At 43.7% G+C, this 17301-nt stretch overlaps 1 protein-coding gene across 3 annotated transcripts in view; it reads right to left on the bottom strand.

Moving 5' to 3' along the window:
- Positions 1-17301, bottom strand: part of Far2 (fatty acyl-CoA reductase 2) — a 98461-nt gene that overhangs the window by 3534 nt on the left and 77626 nt on the right. For all 3 annotated transcript variants that reach the window (XM_051173375.1, XM_051173376.1, XM_051173377.1), the window contains exons 4-8: positions 15775-15954; positions 9516-9693; positions 9109-9153; positions 7976-8094; positions 7072-7139 (exon numbers count right to left, since the gene is read on the bottom strand). In XM_051173375.1, the coding sequence (XP_051029332.1) occupies positions 7072-7139; positions 7976-8094; positions 9109-9153; positions 9516-9693; positions 15775-15954 (590 nt within the window). The remainder of the gene's footprint in view (positions 1-7071; positions 7140-7975; positions 8095-9108; positions 9154-9515; positions 9694-15774; positions 15955-17301) is intronic.

The raw sequence follows: 17301 nt of genomic DNA, 5'->3' as shown, positions 1-17301 counted from the left end.
AACAGAAAGAGGAAGTGCTAAATCTCAGACAACGTAAGTCCATTTACGTGCAAGCTATCTGCAGCTCAGCATGACAGTGTTTGCTGTATTAACATCAAAAATCTGAAAGAACATGACAATTTCATGCCTGGCAGGTGGACATGTACATGATTAACCAATATGACTGAATTAAGAAAGGATTCTTTTTTGGTGGGGTGGGAGGTTGAGACAGGACTCACTATTTTAGCTCTGGCTGTACTGAAATTCATGTAGATCCGGCCGACCTTGAACTCACAAAGATCCACCTGTCTCTACCTAACAAGTGCTGGGATTAAAGGTGTGTACCATCATGCCTGGCCTTCTCTTAAAACATTTTACTCTCAAATACTTGGGGAAGTTTCTTATTCAATATAAAGGGCAGTCTGTTAGAAAGGTGTTCAATTCCAGGTTCCCAAGTCTACTCTGAAAGGCTATAGGTTGGGAGGTTTGGCTATAGGTTTGCAGGTTAAATGGTCTTAACAAAGGCTTGCATAAAAGTATAAAGATGGGTTTCGTTTGTGTGATTCACTTTAGATGCCATAGCTTCTTTTGCTATGGATAGTCTTACTTTTCTGTGTATATTTGAGTTAGTTTATTACTAATAGAATATAATTGCCTTTTCATTTTCATATTTTTAGATTAGCTTAGTTCACGTTTTTTAATATTTATAGATTCTATGGTTTTTAGAGCTTTCATTTAAATTCAATGTTGATGTAATTGGATCTTTTCAAACAATGCAATTCATTATTCAGTTGGTGAAGTTATAAGTTATTGTGATAATTTGATTATTGCCTCTTTGAAAATATATCATGAAGATAAGAACATGTAAAATACAGTTATTCCTGGATGGCTTTAACTCAGAGTTATTTGAAAAATTGTCTGGATTAGGCATGTCTCTGGGGGATTTTCTTGATTGTTAATTGATAACAGGAGGGCCCAGCCCTCTGTGAGCAGCACCACCCCTGGTTTGGTTTGGTAGCTTGAATAAGAGTGACCCCACCCCCATAGGCTCATACATTTGGGGGCTTGCTTAGTCATTAGGGAGTGGCACAACTTGAGAAGGAATAGGAGGTGTGGCCTTGTTGGAGGAGATACAGCTTTGTTGGAGTAAGAGTGTCACAGGGTTGGTGGTATTTTTTGAGGTTTCAAAAGCCCAAGCCAGGCTTGGTGCCTCTCTTCCTGCTGATTGTGGATCTGGATGTAGAACTCTTCAGCTACTTCTCCTGTTTGCATGCCTCCGTGCTTCCCACCATGAAGATAACTGACCAAACCTCCGAAACTGTAAGCCAGTCCCAATTAAATACTTTATTTTGTAAGAGCTGCTGTGGCCATGGTGCCTCTTCATAGCAAGAGAAGAGTAACTAAGCCGCCTGGGCAGGTGGCTCTGGACTGAATAGGAGGAAGAGTAACTAAACCGCCTGGGCAGGTGGCTCTGGACTGAATAGGAAGTTCCGCTCAGCCTGCACAGACGAGCAGGCACCCTTCCTCCATGATGTCTGTTGTGCTTTGCTTGACCGTGAGTCAGCTCCTTGGCCAGGAGTGATTCTCTGCAGGACAGCAAGCAGGCCTGCCTTCAGGTTTGTGCTTGAGTTCCTGCCCCGCCTTCTCCCAATGATGGACTATAACCTGGATTGTAAACAAAATAAACCCTCTGTTCCCCTAAGCTGATTTAGGCCAGTGTGTTTACCAGGGCAACATAGGTGAAATCAGAGCATGGAACATTTGACAAGGAGTCAACAGGAGGTCCTGACGTGTTCCACATGTTCATTCGGCTATGTAATAAGCACTCATATTTAACAGCTCTAGACCTGACTTCTTATATTCCCACTACTAGCCGCCCTTTCCTGACACCTTTCACACTGTCTACCTCTAAGTGACTATGTTCCTTTTCAGTAAGCCAGCCAGAACCGTTGGAGGCATTGATCCTCCTCTTTGTTCACCAGCTCTCATAACAGTACAGACCAGAACAGCTGGCCTCCCCCTTGAAAAGAACCCAGCATTGCCATTCCCATTGTTTCCATAGGTGGGAGCTGTCCCTGTTCCTTGGAATATTGGGAAAGTATCACCACTGGACGCTGCTGTAGCTCTTGTCCCCCAGTAGTTTGCTCTCCATGCAACAGCAAGGAAGAGCCTTTGAAAATGTTACTTAGAATTTACTTTTTATATGGACCCTCTTATTTGGAGGGAAGCCAAACCTTGTAAATCTGCATTTTCTCATACAGACATAAAATGCTCACAATGGATAAGGCTTTGCAGGATCTGCCTGCATCCTCACTCCTATGCCCATCCTTCCGGGTTCATTTGCTACCATTTCCCTCTGGCTGCTTCTGCTCTAGACAGAGTGGCTCTCCTGTCCCTGAATACAGATAAAGAGCTTTTGTAGTGATGGTTCCATCAGCCTACAAGACTTCCTTCAGCTGCCTTCTGCAAAACCCTCCCTTCCCTCAGGTCTCTGAGATGACAGCTTACCAGAGCTGTTTCCCTGGCCTTCACATAAGAAAGCATCCTCCTTACTCCACTCTGTTTTTCTGTGAGCACTTAATCATATCTGATGTGTAATTTTGCTTTTTTGCCTTCGTAGATACTGAGAAGTGGCTGTCAGGCAGTTGGTGCTCAGGGAATACTACTGGGCTGAACGAATGGGCATTTCAGTAATGCACGGTAACTTTGTGTTTCTTGTCTATCTTGATTCTAGTTTTTCAGACTAAGAGACAACCTGTGATAGTTTAGCTGGGTATAAGATTAATACACTAGTCATTTTCATGTCTTCCCAGTAACTATTAGAAAATGTATTCTTTATAAAGGTACCATTAATTATTAACAAAATGTATACATTTCCTTGATCCTAGGTATAAATCTGATAAAAAATGCTTAAGAACTATATGGAAAGAATTTAATTTTTTTTCTTGAAGGGCATTAACAGAGGTAACTGAATGGAGAGATGTTACATGTTCACCTACCCAGCTATCAATTATCCTTCTGCATTGTTACTTGAAACTTAAATGTTCAACCTATAGTGACATTGCTAGTGGTTCCAGTTAGAAGTATTTGGATCACATCTAATAACCCTGTCACGAAGCATAAAGGTGTCCCAAACCGAACAAACTTGAATTAGTGGCTAACGGCATCCTGATGTGCTGTATTAGGCTTCTTGTGTGGAGGCTTGGCACTGGACGAAAGACATGGCCAGCTAAGCATATCTGTTGTGCTGTGAGGGTCTGAGAAGCATGTATGTCCAAGTGTTTATCATTCCTGAAAAGACATTCTCCAAGTTAACAGCCTGTCATACAACAAGCTGCAGGGGTTTGGCTGTTCTGTTTCCCAGATGGCACCACGGAAGCCCGAAGCACCTAGAGAGAGTTACTGTGTAACACAGAGAGGGGTGTGCGTCACTGTAGGATGGCCAGACCACCTTCCTTAAACTTCTATCATCATTAGATACTTAAATTCATTTCGGTGGGTCTTGGCCATTGAATAGATCTAGTCCCTTATGTGTAAACATCATGTGTTGGTTCGATCAAGAATGGCCCTCATAGGCTCATGTATTTGAATGCTTAGTCGCCAGGGAGTGGTGCTATTTGAAAGGGTTAGGGGATGTGGCATTAATTGGAGTAGGTGTGACCTTGTTGTAGTAAGTGTCTCTGGGGGTGGGGCTTTGAGGTTCCCAAAGCTCAGGGCAGACCCAGGCTCTCCTCCTCTCTCCTCCCCCTTCTCTCTCCTCCTCTCTCCTCCCTCTCTCCTCCCCCTCCTGCCTGTGGGTTAGGATGTACCATGCTCCCATGGTGATAATGGACTAATCCTCTGAAATTGTAAGCAAGCTGCCAATTTAAATGCTTTCTTTTATAAGAGTTGCCTTGGTCATGGTGTCATCACAGTAAAACAGTGACAAAGACAGAAGTTGCTGCCTAGGACTCACTTGTTGCTTTGACAAGCTTGGCCATGCTCTTTGTTGGAGTAATATGGGAGTCTTTTGGACTTTGGACTAGAAAAGTGGCTGGGCAGGGTGGCTAACGGGCGATCCCAGTGGAAGCTGGAAGACAGTGCTGGGGGAGATTTGAACTGTTTGGACTCAGATTAAGAAGTCTCAGAGAGAAAGAAATTAGCAAATACCCCAGAGATCATTCTAGTGGTGTTTTGGTAAAAAGAATGTGGCTGCTTTCTTCCCTTGTCCTAAAAATTTCCCAGAAACTAAATTGTATTAATGGCATTGACAGAGGCAATTTCAGGACAGCCCAGTGTTGACTGTGTTGCATGGTTACTAGTGGTCATTCTCATGCAGATCTACAATGAAAAGGAGCAAACAGGGCGACGAGAAATATAAAATGTATAGTTTGAGGAGAAAGGGATCACCAAGAAATGTAATGGAGCTAAGTCCAGTGCTCGAGGAGACGAAAGGCTTAAAATTAATTAATTAATTAATTTTTAGAAAGCCTGATGTTAATTGGAATAAAGGGAGTGGTGACCTCAGGGCAAGACCCCACCCAGCTGAGCTCCCAGATTGTGAAAAGGAATAAAAAGCTAAAGCAAGCATCAAAGGAAACCAAGCAAAACAAAAGGTTGACGTAGAAGAAATTGAATGAGGGGGCCTCGTCCCAGTTTCAGCAAGTAGTATAAGGTGGCAGCCTCGGCCACAGGGTTCTGGCTTTAGAATTAAGAATACAAGAAAGAGGTTGTGAAATCTGCATCTGTGTCTAAGGAAAGCCACTGAGCTAAGCCTGTGTCAGAGATTCCTGTTAGTATTTAGGCATTTGTACCGGCCTGTCCTTGGAGTTTTTACAGGACACACCCTCAGATGCAGCCACTAAGAGCACCACCTGTGCCTATTCAAAGGGCCCTGCCCACCTCCTATCCTCTATCCTCTCTGTCTCTGACTTTCTCTCTGTCTCTTTCCCCTTCTCTCCTCTCTCCAGCTTCTCCTGTCCCCTTTCCACTAATGAAGAATCCTTCTGCCTGAATTAATTCTGTTGCATGACATCTTTCTCTCTTGCACCTCTTTTTCTAAATAAATAAATAAATAAATAAAATTACAACAGTGCCCCCTGTGTAGCGGATTGGAGAGGCCATTGTGTGAAGCTGTGCAGGTGACGCCTGGATTTCGTTGAAGACAAGATATTGGAGATGCAATGGTCGTGGTAACCTGCCAAGGAATGCTGCATACCGAGTGCGGAACCAGCCCAAGAAAGAGAAGTGTGTTGTAGTCAACATAGCGGGAAGGAGTTGGAGATCTGGAGAGCACTGTTGACATCAGACTTGGAGATGTAGAATGTGGAGTTGGCCCTGTTGGGTTTTGGTCCTCCGCAGGCACAGTACTTCCTCACTGTGATCCCTCTCCTGTCTTTCAGGATGGTAGTGTATATCCTGTATCATTTTATATTTTAAGTATGAGATCTGCCTTTCTCGTTTTGATTTCACAAGGGGTGATAGTTAAGAGACAGCCGCGAGTCCCCGAAGAGACTTTGAGACTGAAAGACTATGGGGACCATTTCTCATTAAGCTTTAGGGGACCAGGGAGTGGAATGTGGTGGCTCGTGTATCTGGATGCTTAGTCAGCGGGGAAGTAGCACTATTGGAAAGGGTTAGAAGAGTTGCCAGTTCGCATCTCTTAGCTACATTTGTGGCCCATGCCTGCCATAGCTGCTGCCACTCTCTCTACCATGATGACAGTGAACTAAGTGTCTGGAACTGTAAGCAAGCCCCAATTTATAAACGGTCATGCTGCCTGCTACAAAGACACAGCCAACGGAGCTTGTGTAGCGTGGGTCTCTTACAGGAGGAACCATTGCACGTGGGTCTCTTACAGGAGGAACCATTGCACGGATAGTCACATAGCAGTGTCCTTGGCATCGCCTAAGGGTTTTGATCAAGGACGCTGGCTTTATTTTTGTTTTCAACAGTGACTTATATTTTATTTCCTAAATTACTAGTGGAAAGGTTACTCACCCGGAAGAGAGCCAGAGACCTGGCTTTACTTTTATTTCAGGGATCAACTAGCTCCCTTTATGAATCCAAGAAGCTCCTTTACTCTCTGGACCTCATGTAAGTTGTGCACCCTAGATTGTTTTTAAGCTCCTTTTAACTGTAATCATCTCTAACTCCATAAAATGAGAGTTTTCAGGAAGAAAGATAGTTCTTAAAAATACTACATCCCCCGAACTCTTTAAAAATTATTTTGTTTTTAATCATGAGTATATATGTGTGTCGGTGTGTAGGTATGTGCATTTGTGTATATGGGCTTGCAGAGGCCAGAAGAAGGTGGCAGACCTCTGGAGCCGGAGTTAGAGGCAGTTGTGAGCCAACTGATGGGGTGCTGGCAACCAAACTGGATTTTCTGAAAGAGTAGTAACACTCTTAACAGGGCCGTCTCTCTTGCCCTGAGTTTACACTATCTTATCTGCTTATGTTAATATCAATTTATATGGATAGAATCTTAGATATCTCCCATTACTGATACAAAAACAAATTTCATACTATTTTGAAATCAATTCTGATTTAGATATGTAATCTAAATAACTTGGTTTACAATGAAAAGAACTTGATCACAGATAATTTTGTGTTTGTAACTTTGCAAGTACAAATAACCACAGCGCGTGTGCTCTGAGTGGGAATCAGACTAGTACAACAGCTAGAGGCTTTAAAACCTCAGACTCTATTAAGAAAACCAACTCCTAAATCGACAAAGGAATGCACCATTCATGGATTGGTCAGGCAGATCCCTAGTTACCAACAAAACACCTTTAGCGTCACAGCTACTGCAAAGTTGGGGCTGGGCATGGGCAGGCATCTGAACAAGTGAGTGAACAATACCACTGCCCTGTAACAGGTGGACTGACTGTTGTGTGGCCTTTCTGAAATGGCCACTGTGAGGAGGAGAGATGTTTGGGGGTGTTCCACAGCCCACTTTTATCACTGTACATTCTAGTTGACTACATCACATTTACAATCTGCAGAGGTTCTTCTCTCTTTATGGCTGGTTTTGTTTCTGGCTACAAGACATACTATTTTTCCCCTGGCCGATACAGTAGTTACATACTTAACATAGTTAAAGGCACTCACCCATTTTATGCCAATTACACGGGTTGAGATTACCAGATGTGGAATGGTAGATTAACGTTGATTTAGGTCTGGAAGATAAAAGTTAAACAAACACAACCAAATCGATAACTAATGAACAATAGAGGGAAATAACACCGAGGCAAGTGAATATGAATCTACACAGCACTTTCAGATTTTCTGCTCCTTCTTTGGGTTGATAGGAAAAATGAAAGAGCAAAGGTACACACACCCATATATCGAATAGGTGCGGCCTGTGGAACATGCATGCCAGAGTTCACATGAGAAAACTTTCATTGTCCTTGTAATTACTAACAGAAGCACATTGGCACAGGCACCCTAGCCTTCCCTTGTGTCAGCAAACTTACGTCTTATCTCTTGGCATTTACCAGCAACTGAACAGCAGTTCAACAAAAATAAACTGTGCTGCCATTTCATCAACCAGTTCCTACTTAGGTACCGGATAGAGCATGTGTCACACATGTGCATATGCAAACAAGAACTCATGTTTAAAAATAAAAATCTAATTAAGACTTCTTTTGAAGTTGTTATAATTTTTGTGGAAGCCAAAACAAGTATTTTTAACATGGAGTTCTAGTGAAAAGCCATGCAAAGTGACCTTGAGGTGAAACACTATTTAACATAAGAAAATAATAAGACATTCAGAGGGAAGTAAAAAAAAAAATACCGAATAAAAAGAAAAGCCTTTGGTTATTCAAAAATTCAATGGTAAGTGGTTTGATAGCAAGTTATTTTATTGCCCACCAAGTATTAATCAGTATTCACACACCTTAGCCTGTATATTGGGAATTCTGAGATACTGGAACAAACATCCTTTCACTTTGGAGTCTTGTAGGATGAAAGTGTGACTGCCCATCTCATCTCAGAGGCTTGTAAGCATGCTTACCTGTGAACGGCAGTGTACCAGCCCACTGCTATGGTGAGATTAACAACTGTGTCAACCGGAATCACATCCGCCACTGCCATGGGAGTAGCTTTTATGGACCGAAGAAATCCTTTCCCTGTCTGCTCAGGAGAGATGGAGCATAAGATATAAACAAGGTGTGAAGTCACAGCCAGGGCTAGCCACTTTGTGTGTGGGTTAAACACCAAGCACCTTTTGCTGTAAGAACCCATAGGGGTGTGTGCACGTGTATGTTTGTGTGTGTGTGTGTGAGATGTGTGATGTGTGGTATGGTATGTGTGTGTGGTCATGCGTGTGTGTGAGAGATGTGTGGTATGTGGTGTGTGCACGTGTGTGTGTGTGTGGGTGTGGGTGTGTGTGTAAATTAGCTATCATCTTTGCCTACTAAAAGTACAATGTGGAGTGGGTAGAATTCACATCAGTGTGCACTGTAATGAAAGTGATTCCAGCCCATGTTAACATGATTTTGCCCCCATCTAAACTGTCATGGGCAAAGGAATGAAAGCAATCAGGGAAAGGCAGAAGTAAGAACACATACACACAAGCTTGTATATTTTACTATCAAGCATTCCACAATCTCTGCCATAAGATTTGTTGTGTTTTGTTTTGTTTTGAGACATGGTCTCATGTAGCACAGGCTGGCCTTGAGGTTTTGATCCTTCTGCCTCTCTGAGGTCTGGGATTACAGGTGTGAGTTACCACACACACTCAGTTTGTGAAATGCTGTGGGTCAAACTCAGGGTCTTAACTATACCAGACCAAGCATGCTACTTACCAGCTGAGCCACATCCCTGGCTCTTGAGGCTAATATTTTTCTTGTAATCCTGACTGCATTCGTTCAAGCCATTAATACAACAATGAAAAGGAGATACCTCCACCTTGTGGTAACCAAAGGAAAATTTTTGGTATGCAAACATTTCCCAAGTAAAACTCTGGAATAGCAACTGAGCATGTCAGTCACCTCTGTCCTGATGATAAAAGCAACTTCGAGTTGCTTTCATCTTCCCTTTAGTAACTCTAGATAAGCTATTTCCTTTATCACCACGCAAAGTAGACACCAAGGTCTCTGTCAAGTTCTCCATTTGCAGGGGTTACCTTCTCATCTTTGTACATACCGCAATAATGAGTCCGCTGGGTCCGTTTACATTGTCAACCCAACCCTGGAAAGAAAGATCTCTGTTGGTTACACATTTCGGAGAGTTGTTACCCTTGGACAGCCCAATCTGTTCGCGCGCGCGCGCGCTCGTGTGTGTGTGTGTAATATATATATATATATGTATATATGTATATATATGTATATATATACATATATGCATGTATATGTATATATACATATAGGCATATACATACATACATACATATATATATATATATATATCCAATTGGTTGGTCATAAATAATGTGGGAAGAGAAGGGAGAAGGAAAGAAAGGGTAAGTAAAAAGAGAAGAAGATAAGGACAATTAGAAAGAAGCTTGCTTTTACGGCGCCTGGATTGAAGCAAAGCAGGGAAAGCGTGCTCACGGGGAAGGGTTCTTGCCAGGTTGCGCCCACTATGGATGGCCTGACGATGGCCACATTCAGGTTCCCACTTTCTTGCTGTACCACTATCTCTCCCAAGGCTTTGGTGTAGGTGTAGGTATTGGGCCGGTCCCCAATCAGCTTGGGAGTGATCTCATCAATGATAGAGTCATCTAACCACCTGAAAACAGAGAGAGAGAAAAAAAATCTAGAATCATCCACAGCACAATAGAACAACAAGAAAACAAGAAATAGCCAATCAAACAAAACTTCTACCTCCTGGCTCGAATCTGGGAGACGACCATCCCTGGGTCGCAAGGATAAATGTGTGTGCGCTCAAATCATTCCTTGTATCTTAGTTAATCTGCTCTGCCCCCCCCCCCCTGCCAGACACTTGATTATTTCCACGGATGTGTGATTTGATGCATCTCATATCTTTACCCTATCTTTACTTCTGTAGTTCTATAGTCACACGTGTGTTCACTGAGCATGTGTGTGACCAAACCCATGTGCTCCCAGTTCAGGGGATCCTCCTCCAAGCTGCTATGTTCAGGCTTCTCCAGTACAGCTGTCTTGTACCAATCTTAAACCTGTAGTTTTTAACTTTTTAAAATTTCCCTGTAGTTTTTAACTTTTTAAAATTTCACTGTGCGCACAAAGCAGCTACATTTGGCAGACATAGCCCTAACATATTCTTCAGATTTGTTTAGAATCTTAAGAGACTGTTGAGGGCTTTCCATCGACTGGTGCAGAGCGAGTCCAGGGCTCTGAGGAGCTACTGAATAGCTCCACTTAGGGGTGACAGGCAGTACCAGAGAATCAGCCTAATTGAAAACATGCCAGAACCATTGCAATAATCCCATGTTTACCGATACTTCTCTCAAGAGCAGCATTATCGCCACTTAGATATTTAGTGCTTCTTTTAGGTAGAGGGCTATTTGGTTAAATTGTTGATGTATCCAGGCAGCCTAAAAATTTTAAACGACGTATTTAAAAATCGTATTTGTCTTGTGTGTATGATTGTAGGGAGTGTGCATTTGCCAAGGACGATGGCTTGTAAAGGTCCGTCCCCCTTCCACCATGTGAGTCCTGGGGATTAAACTCAAGCCATCAATCAGGCTTGGTGGGGAGTGCTTCTGTCCACTGAGTCATCTTGCCAGTCATGTTCATGCAGTTCTTAAACTAACATGTTTAGTGCATTTGTCCTTATTTTATAGGAGAAAGCATAACTGGACTGTTTTGGTTGTAGAAAACGTCAGCAGTTATTTATCCTTCCACTCCTGTGACAATTTGTTAAACACTGTCTGATGCTAAGGTCTACTCAGTCATGACACTGTATTTTAATCGCGCTCATTGACAGAGGGGTAGACTACAGAAACTAGCTGTAATGGGTCCATGTCCCTTCCTTTGCTTCTGTGAGCACTGAATATAACCTGGGCACACAAATGCCTCTGGGTTGAGTGTGGAAAAGTAGAGAAATCCCTAGAATTGAAACAACAGAACAGTGTAAGAAGTACTCGCCACGCAAGTGTTGAGTAGTAGAGTTTTGGTATCAAGAACCCACACATGCCAGTTTGTAATAACAGCACTGTGGAGGCAGAGTCAGGGTCCCTGGAACAGGCTGTCCAGCTAGACTAACCACATAAGCCAGCTCCAGGCGGCACCCCAGTGTGCGCTATGGAAGGGATTGAGAAAAGGTAGACACTTGACATCAACTGTGAGCCTCCATGCTCTCACATGTGTGCACATGTAAGCATGCATATATACACACCATATACACATACACATGTCAAAAGAATTAGGAGACCACATGGGAATTGGGAGAGTGACAGATGGGGCAGACCCCCACACACACAACACATTTGATTCCACTTGGTATCCAAGGGGAATGGTTTAGATGAGGCAGACCCCCCCCACACACACATATTTGATTCCACTTGGTATCCAAGGGGAATGGTTTAGATGAGGCAGACCCCCCCACACACACACATTTGATTCCACTTGGTATCCAAGGGGAATGGTTTAGATGAGGCAGACCCCCCCCACACACACACATTTGATTCCACTTGGTATCCAAGGGGAATGGTTTAGATGAGGCAGACCCCCCCCACACACACACATTTGATTCCACTTGGTATCCAAGGGGAATGGTTTGCACATAACCTATGCAAATCCTCACCTGCCTCTACCTGTAACACTGAGCACAATGCAAATGCAGTATAAGTGCTTATTGTATTGTTTGTTTGTTTTGTTTTTCAAAACAGGGTTTCTCTGTATTGTTTTGGAGCCTGTCCTGTAACTCGCTCTATAGACCTGGCCTCGGACTCACAGAGATCCTCATGTCTCTGCTGAGATTAAAGGTGTGCACCACCAATGCCTGCTTTTGTGTTATGAAGTGTAGCTGGAGGCTTTTCTATGCCTTTCCTGTTCCGAAGCTGCCTATAATAATTCAGAGGGTTAATATAACTGTTTGGCCGATGGCTCATGTTTGTTATTGGCTAGCGCTTACGTTTAAATTAACCCATTTCTATTAATAGTTTATTTTACTACGAGGCTCATGGCTTTTTACCTCACATCTTGCTTCTCCTTCAGCCTTGCCTTCTTCTCTTTTCAGTTTGGCTTTCCCACCTAGCTATATTCTGCCCTGTCATAGGCCCAAGCAGCTTTACTCATCAACTAATAATATGCAACACATATTCGCAGCACACAGAAGGACATCCCACATCAATGGAGCGATGACCGGCTCAATACAGACACAAGTATTCAGATTAGCAGTTGGTTGAATGTAAAGATGAAAAGTCACAGATACGGAGGGTATCTGTACCCATGTCATTTCATCTCATTTGTAGGTAAGTAGTGGATTGGCTAACCTAAGACCATTTCCTGTGCCAATACAGATTACAAAAAAAACAAGTTTAATGTCATCAGGGCTGCAAGGAAAAACAATTTCAAGAGAACAGGAGAACCTAAAACCCACAGGGATTCAATGTCACAACACAAGGCACAGCCGCTCGTTGCAAAGGGTTATAGTTGAGGGGTCTACACAGTGGGGCAAGTTAGCTTGTCTTGGAGAATATTGGCTGCATATATTCCTAGGGATGTGGGTGTGAGAGCTTACTGCCTATGCAGAAGGCTTGCCCCCCACTACTCAGTTCCACATGTTGACTGCTGTATTCTGTTCTTGTTCCCCATTTTTAATCAGGAAAGATGCTGGTTATGTCTGCTCCAATTCTTGGATTATCATGAGGACAAGCATGGATATATGCACCTATAAATGAAATAGAATTCTCTTCCTTCTTTCCCACTCCTCTACCCATCTCTCATTCTCAGTGCTAGGAATTGAACCCAGGGTTTACACATACTCCATTCCCAGGTCAGTGGTGGCATTCTGGTTTAATAAAAGCAAGCCCATAGTTGATTTTAAAGTAACTTTTCTTCTACTGCCCCTTGACCATTTTCTGTCCCTTGTAATCCCTTCCTGGATTCAGAGGGAAGGGCAGTGTGACAAATGCCCTTCTAGTCCTGCCCGAGGCCCTCCTATATTCTCTTTCCCGTTAGTTCTTCAAAACGGAATCAGCCTGGAGAAAAGAAACTGCAAGAATTAACATACATTTCTGGAACCAACCGAATGTCCTGCGGTATATCCAGGGACATGGTTTGAACCTACAAGTCTGCGGTTCCCAAATTCGACTTCACTTTCTTTCCACGAGTCCCCAAGTCTAAGATTCTACTCAAGTTGCTTCAAAAGATGCATAAAGTCATTGAAGATCTTGGCAGCAGGTGTATGTCTGACGCAGCTACACACAGCACAGGCTCTTCTAACTTACTCTCCCTTAATGTGGTATTAATAGCTTCTTGTTTGTAAGCAGTCAAGCGAAATAAGGAATACCCATCACCCTGATTTATCTTCTGAAAGACAGATGTACAAGCATTTTGAGGAAAGCTTTCTGGGAGCGAATGGCAGGGATTCTATGATGACCTTTCCTCATCTTCTCTAGTTAGGTTACTTGTACTCACACTTATGAGTCTGACATGTGTCTGATTCTCCGTCCAGAGATCAGGGATTCCATGTCGTCATCCATGTGTCTCATCGCCTTCCTGTCCCCCAAACCCTGCTTCCTTAGTACCTGCACCATCCTGTCCTCAGGAGGGCTCGGTTTCTACACTCCCTAAGGTTTAGGGAGGCAGGGATGGATAGAGACACAACAGAACAGGTGGGCTCGGAAGGAAATGGGGTTGTGGGGAGGTACGCCAGAGGAGGAAAGGGCGCTTTTACAGAGAAGGAAGCAAAATCGTGAAAATATTGGCCACAGTGGTGGAGTGCTAAGAACAAAAGGGCAGAAAGCAGTCACCCTCAGTTTGGGGTTATTTGTTTCACAGCGAATTTAAACGTTTTCCAGGGAAGAAGGAATGTCTAAGCATAATGCTTGTTGTGAGTTGCCCCTTCCACCCCAATTACTGACCGTAAGTTATGGACTTTTCCTGCTGATGTATACTTGCCAGAGCTTTGGGCATATTGAAGACAAGACAGCATGCTGACTCCTTCTCTGGGAGGGGATTTATTCTTCCTTTTAGCCCTGGAGTATTTAGTGTCTGCACACAGTTTGGGAGGAGGTGGCCTGAGGAGCCTTTCACTGTGCTGAGCTGTGAACTCTGAGGTTTCCAACTGCATAGTCCCCTTTCAGATATCAAAAGGGAGGACAGTGAATGAGGCCCCTGGAATTCAGTTTTGGTTTTGAATCAAGCAGGTGGGCCCTTTTCCTGGGAACCTCTGTGAGAGGGAGGCTCGGTGATGAGCATCAGTTCCATATTGAGCATGCTCTTGGGCTTTCTATAAATGTGCCTGAAATGGCTTGGGCATCAAACCTCGTGTGCCTTCTCTGTGACTCCCCCAGGAACCGTTCACTTGAAATGCTCCCTTGTACCAGTTCTTCTAAACAAACTCCATTTTGAAGATTTTAAAGTGACAGGTAAAAACATCCACCCTCAGAGCCAGGAGAGGCAGAAATGAGGGGAACAAGCTCCCAATTTAGCTGAAGTTTTTAAAAAGGAGCATATTTCAGATGCAATTACAGTATTGCATGAAATTATACACTGGCAGATTTACCATGAAACAGTCATTTTGTGCCATAATTTAAAAAAAAAAAGAGTTTAAAAGACACAAAATTCAAGTAGCTGGAACCAAATAAACGGAAAACAGAAATAAAGTTCCGAAACTAGAACCATACCCTGTGAAGAAAGTGTTTTGTTATTGACTGGCAATGAGAGAAAACAGATTGGAGAGCACTTTAGCAAGGGTAGGGAAGTGTACCTCAGCAGAACATGCACAGACCGCCCCCTGCTACATTTTGGAAGAATTAGGTTCTTCACCAAAAACCATTCCTCCCCAGAACTGTAGGAGTTGATTCATGTAAATCTGCTCATTCTCACAACTGTACGGTGGGGTCTATGGTGGTTAGCCTCTGCCTGTGTTTGAGGGGCTGTGTTGACTGTGCTGAATGAGGTGTGAAGACCCGCTCTTAAATGGGAGGCACCAGTTCCTGTATTTGCTTTCTGGGTGAAATAAGCAAGAGACTCAAGGTGAGCAGGAGGAGGGTTCCAGTCCTTTGTTTCTTGATGAGGATACAATGTGGCCAGTTCTCTCCAACTCCTACAGCAGTAGCTTCCCTGTCATGATGGATTGGCCTAGAACTGTAAGCCCGGATGAGCCCTTCCCTCATAGGTGGCTTCTGTTCAGGTATTTTATCAGAGCAACAGAAAAAGCAACAAAAAATGACTGGGCGTGGTGGGGGGGTGGGTCAGAAAGGCTAAAACAATTGCTCCAGTTTGCACAGCAATTTATCAGCCATGAGTTGAACCCACATCAGTCCAACTCTAAAGTTTCTCTCCTGAGAGGTGAGGAATGCATTCATGGTCTAGGGTTTCTGCAGCCCTATCCTCCATGAAGTGTTTCTTTAGGGATTTTCAGGGATGGGGATGTAGCTCAGTGGAAGAGTGCTTGCTTAGCATTCTCAAGGCCCTGACTAGTTCCTAGTCCATACACATACACATTTTCTATATCCCTTCCCTCCTGGGGCCTGTTTCTCCCTGGTACAAGGGACTAGTAGAGACAGGTGAAGCATTTCTTTTTTTTTTTTTTTTTTTTCCCAAAGCACTTGGCTTCCAAAGCATCCTACCTCATAAGTTCATTAACAATGACAAGGGACCAAGAGGAAGCCACCTGCTGCCGGCCCGCCCAGCTCCCTCACTTGACCCGGCTTACTCCATGGAGTCAATGATCTTCCTCGGCTCCACGGGGCACGGGTAGATGACCTCATCTATGCGGCTCAGGTTGCAGTTAGAGAAGGCAGTAGAGATGTGGATGAAGGCTTCCAGCTTTGGCATCTGGCTGGCCATCAGCAGGAGCTGCTGGGTGGCGGTGACATTCAGCTGCACAGCCTCTCTGCAGAGGAGGAAGCAGGAAGAAATAGTGAAGGCACCCGGCACCTGCTCACCACATGATGAGCGAGCGTGCCTCCTCCAGTGAGCCGTGTACCAAGCTCTAAGTGGTGTATGTGCCCGCTTCAGGAACAGGTAAAGGGCTCAGATCTCGGTGGAGCATCTCCAGACAGAGGAGGAAAGGCTGCACAAGTCGGTGACACTTGAAATCATGATGTGCTCCTGGCATATGGAGTCCTCAGTCTTGGTCAGTGGGACATACTGTGTCTAGTGGTTACATGATTCTAGTCAGTAAAACTGAAGAAAGCATGGTCCTCTGGTCTGATAAGCGGCTTCACTAAGTGGCCACTCAAAGAACCAAAGCAAATGAAGGGCTCGTACGTAACTCAAGAAGATGGAAAACAGACAACATGGAGAGAAGTAGGAGTACATATTTCTTTCTTTTTTTTTTTTTTTCCAAGACAGGGTTTCTCTGTATAGCTTTGGAGTCTGTCCTAGAACTAGTTCTTGTAGATCATGCTAGTCTCAAACTCCCAAGTGGTGGGATTAAAGGTGTGCACCACCACTGCCCAGCTAAGAGTAGATATTTGAAAGAACAATGTAAGTTGTTGTTGTAACGGCCCAGTCCAGCCATGGAGATTGATGCCAAATCCTACATTATATCTGGTACTGTGGAAAGCTATATAAACTCAGTGTAAGCATCAAGATGGCCAGAATTCACTCCAGGGACACATCATTTATCCAGTATCATCAGGTAGCTCCATGGTAGCTCAGAAAGAGAAAAACTATATGATCCCACATACATTGTTGTTGTTGGTGGTGGTGGTTTGTGTGTGTGTGTGTGTGTGTGTGTGTGTGTGTGTGTGTGTGTGAATCTGGGTGTAGGTACCCACAGAAGCCAGAGGCATTCAATGGAATTGAATATGTAAATGTAAAAATTACAACAATAATTCAAGACGTTGTGAATATACAAAAGTAGAGAGATGCAGATAAGCTGAAACATGTTGGACTTTGCAAAAGATAAAGTTAATGTAGGGAAGCTTCCAAGTAATCTTGAAGTCAGCAAAATAAAACAAAAGAAATGCCCTGCCCCCCCCCCCCAGGTCAAAATAGGAAAATACTACAAACAGGCATTCCAAGACTGAATAAAATAGCAATAAGCGTTTAAGCATGCCAACCAACCTTCCTTAGCCATCAGAGAAATAAGAAAATTGTGCAATTCCATGCCCGCTGTCATTCCAGCTGCGCTGGGCAGGGCACGGAATGCTCCCAGTAGGAGCTCCAGAACCCTTACTTTGAAGTTGAGCCCGTGTCTGCATAACTGCAGAAACAGGTAGAAAGAAAGGTGAGT

The sequence above is a fragment of the Phodopus roborovskii genome, unplaced genomic scaffold (genome assembly GCF_943737965.1).
Source record: "Phodopus roborovskii unplaced genomic scaffold, PHOROB, whole genome shotgun sequence".
Lineage (NCBI taxonomy): Eukaryota > Metazoa > Chordata > Mammalia > Rodentia > Cricetidae > Phodopus > Phodopus roborovskii.
Note: the sequence above shows the minus strand (reverse complement) of the source record. Positions and strands in the feature narration are given on the sequence as shown.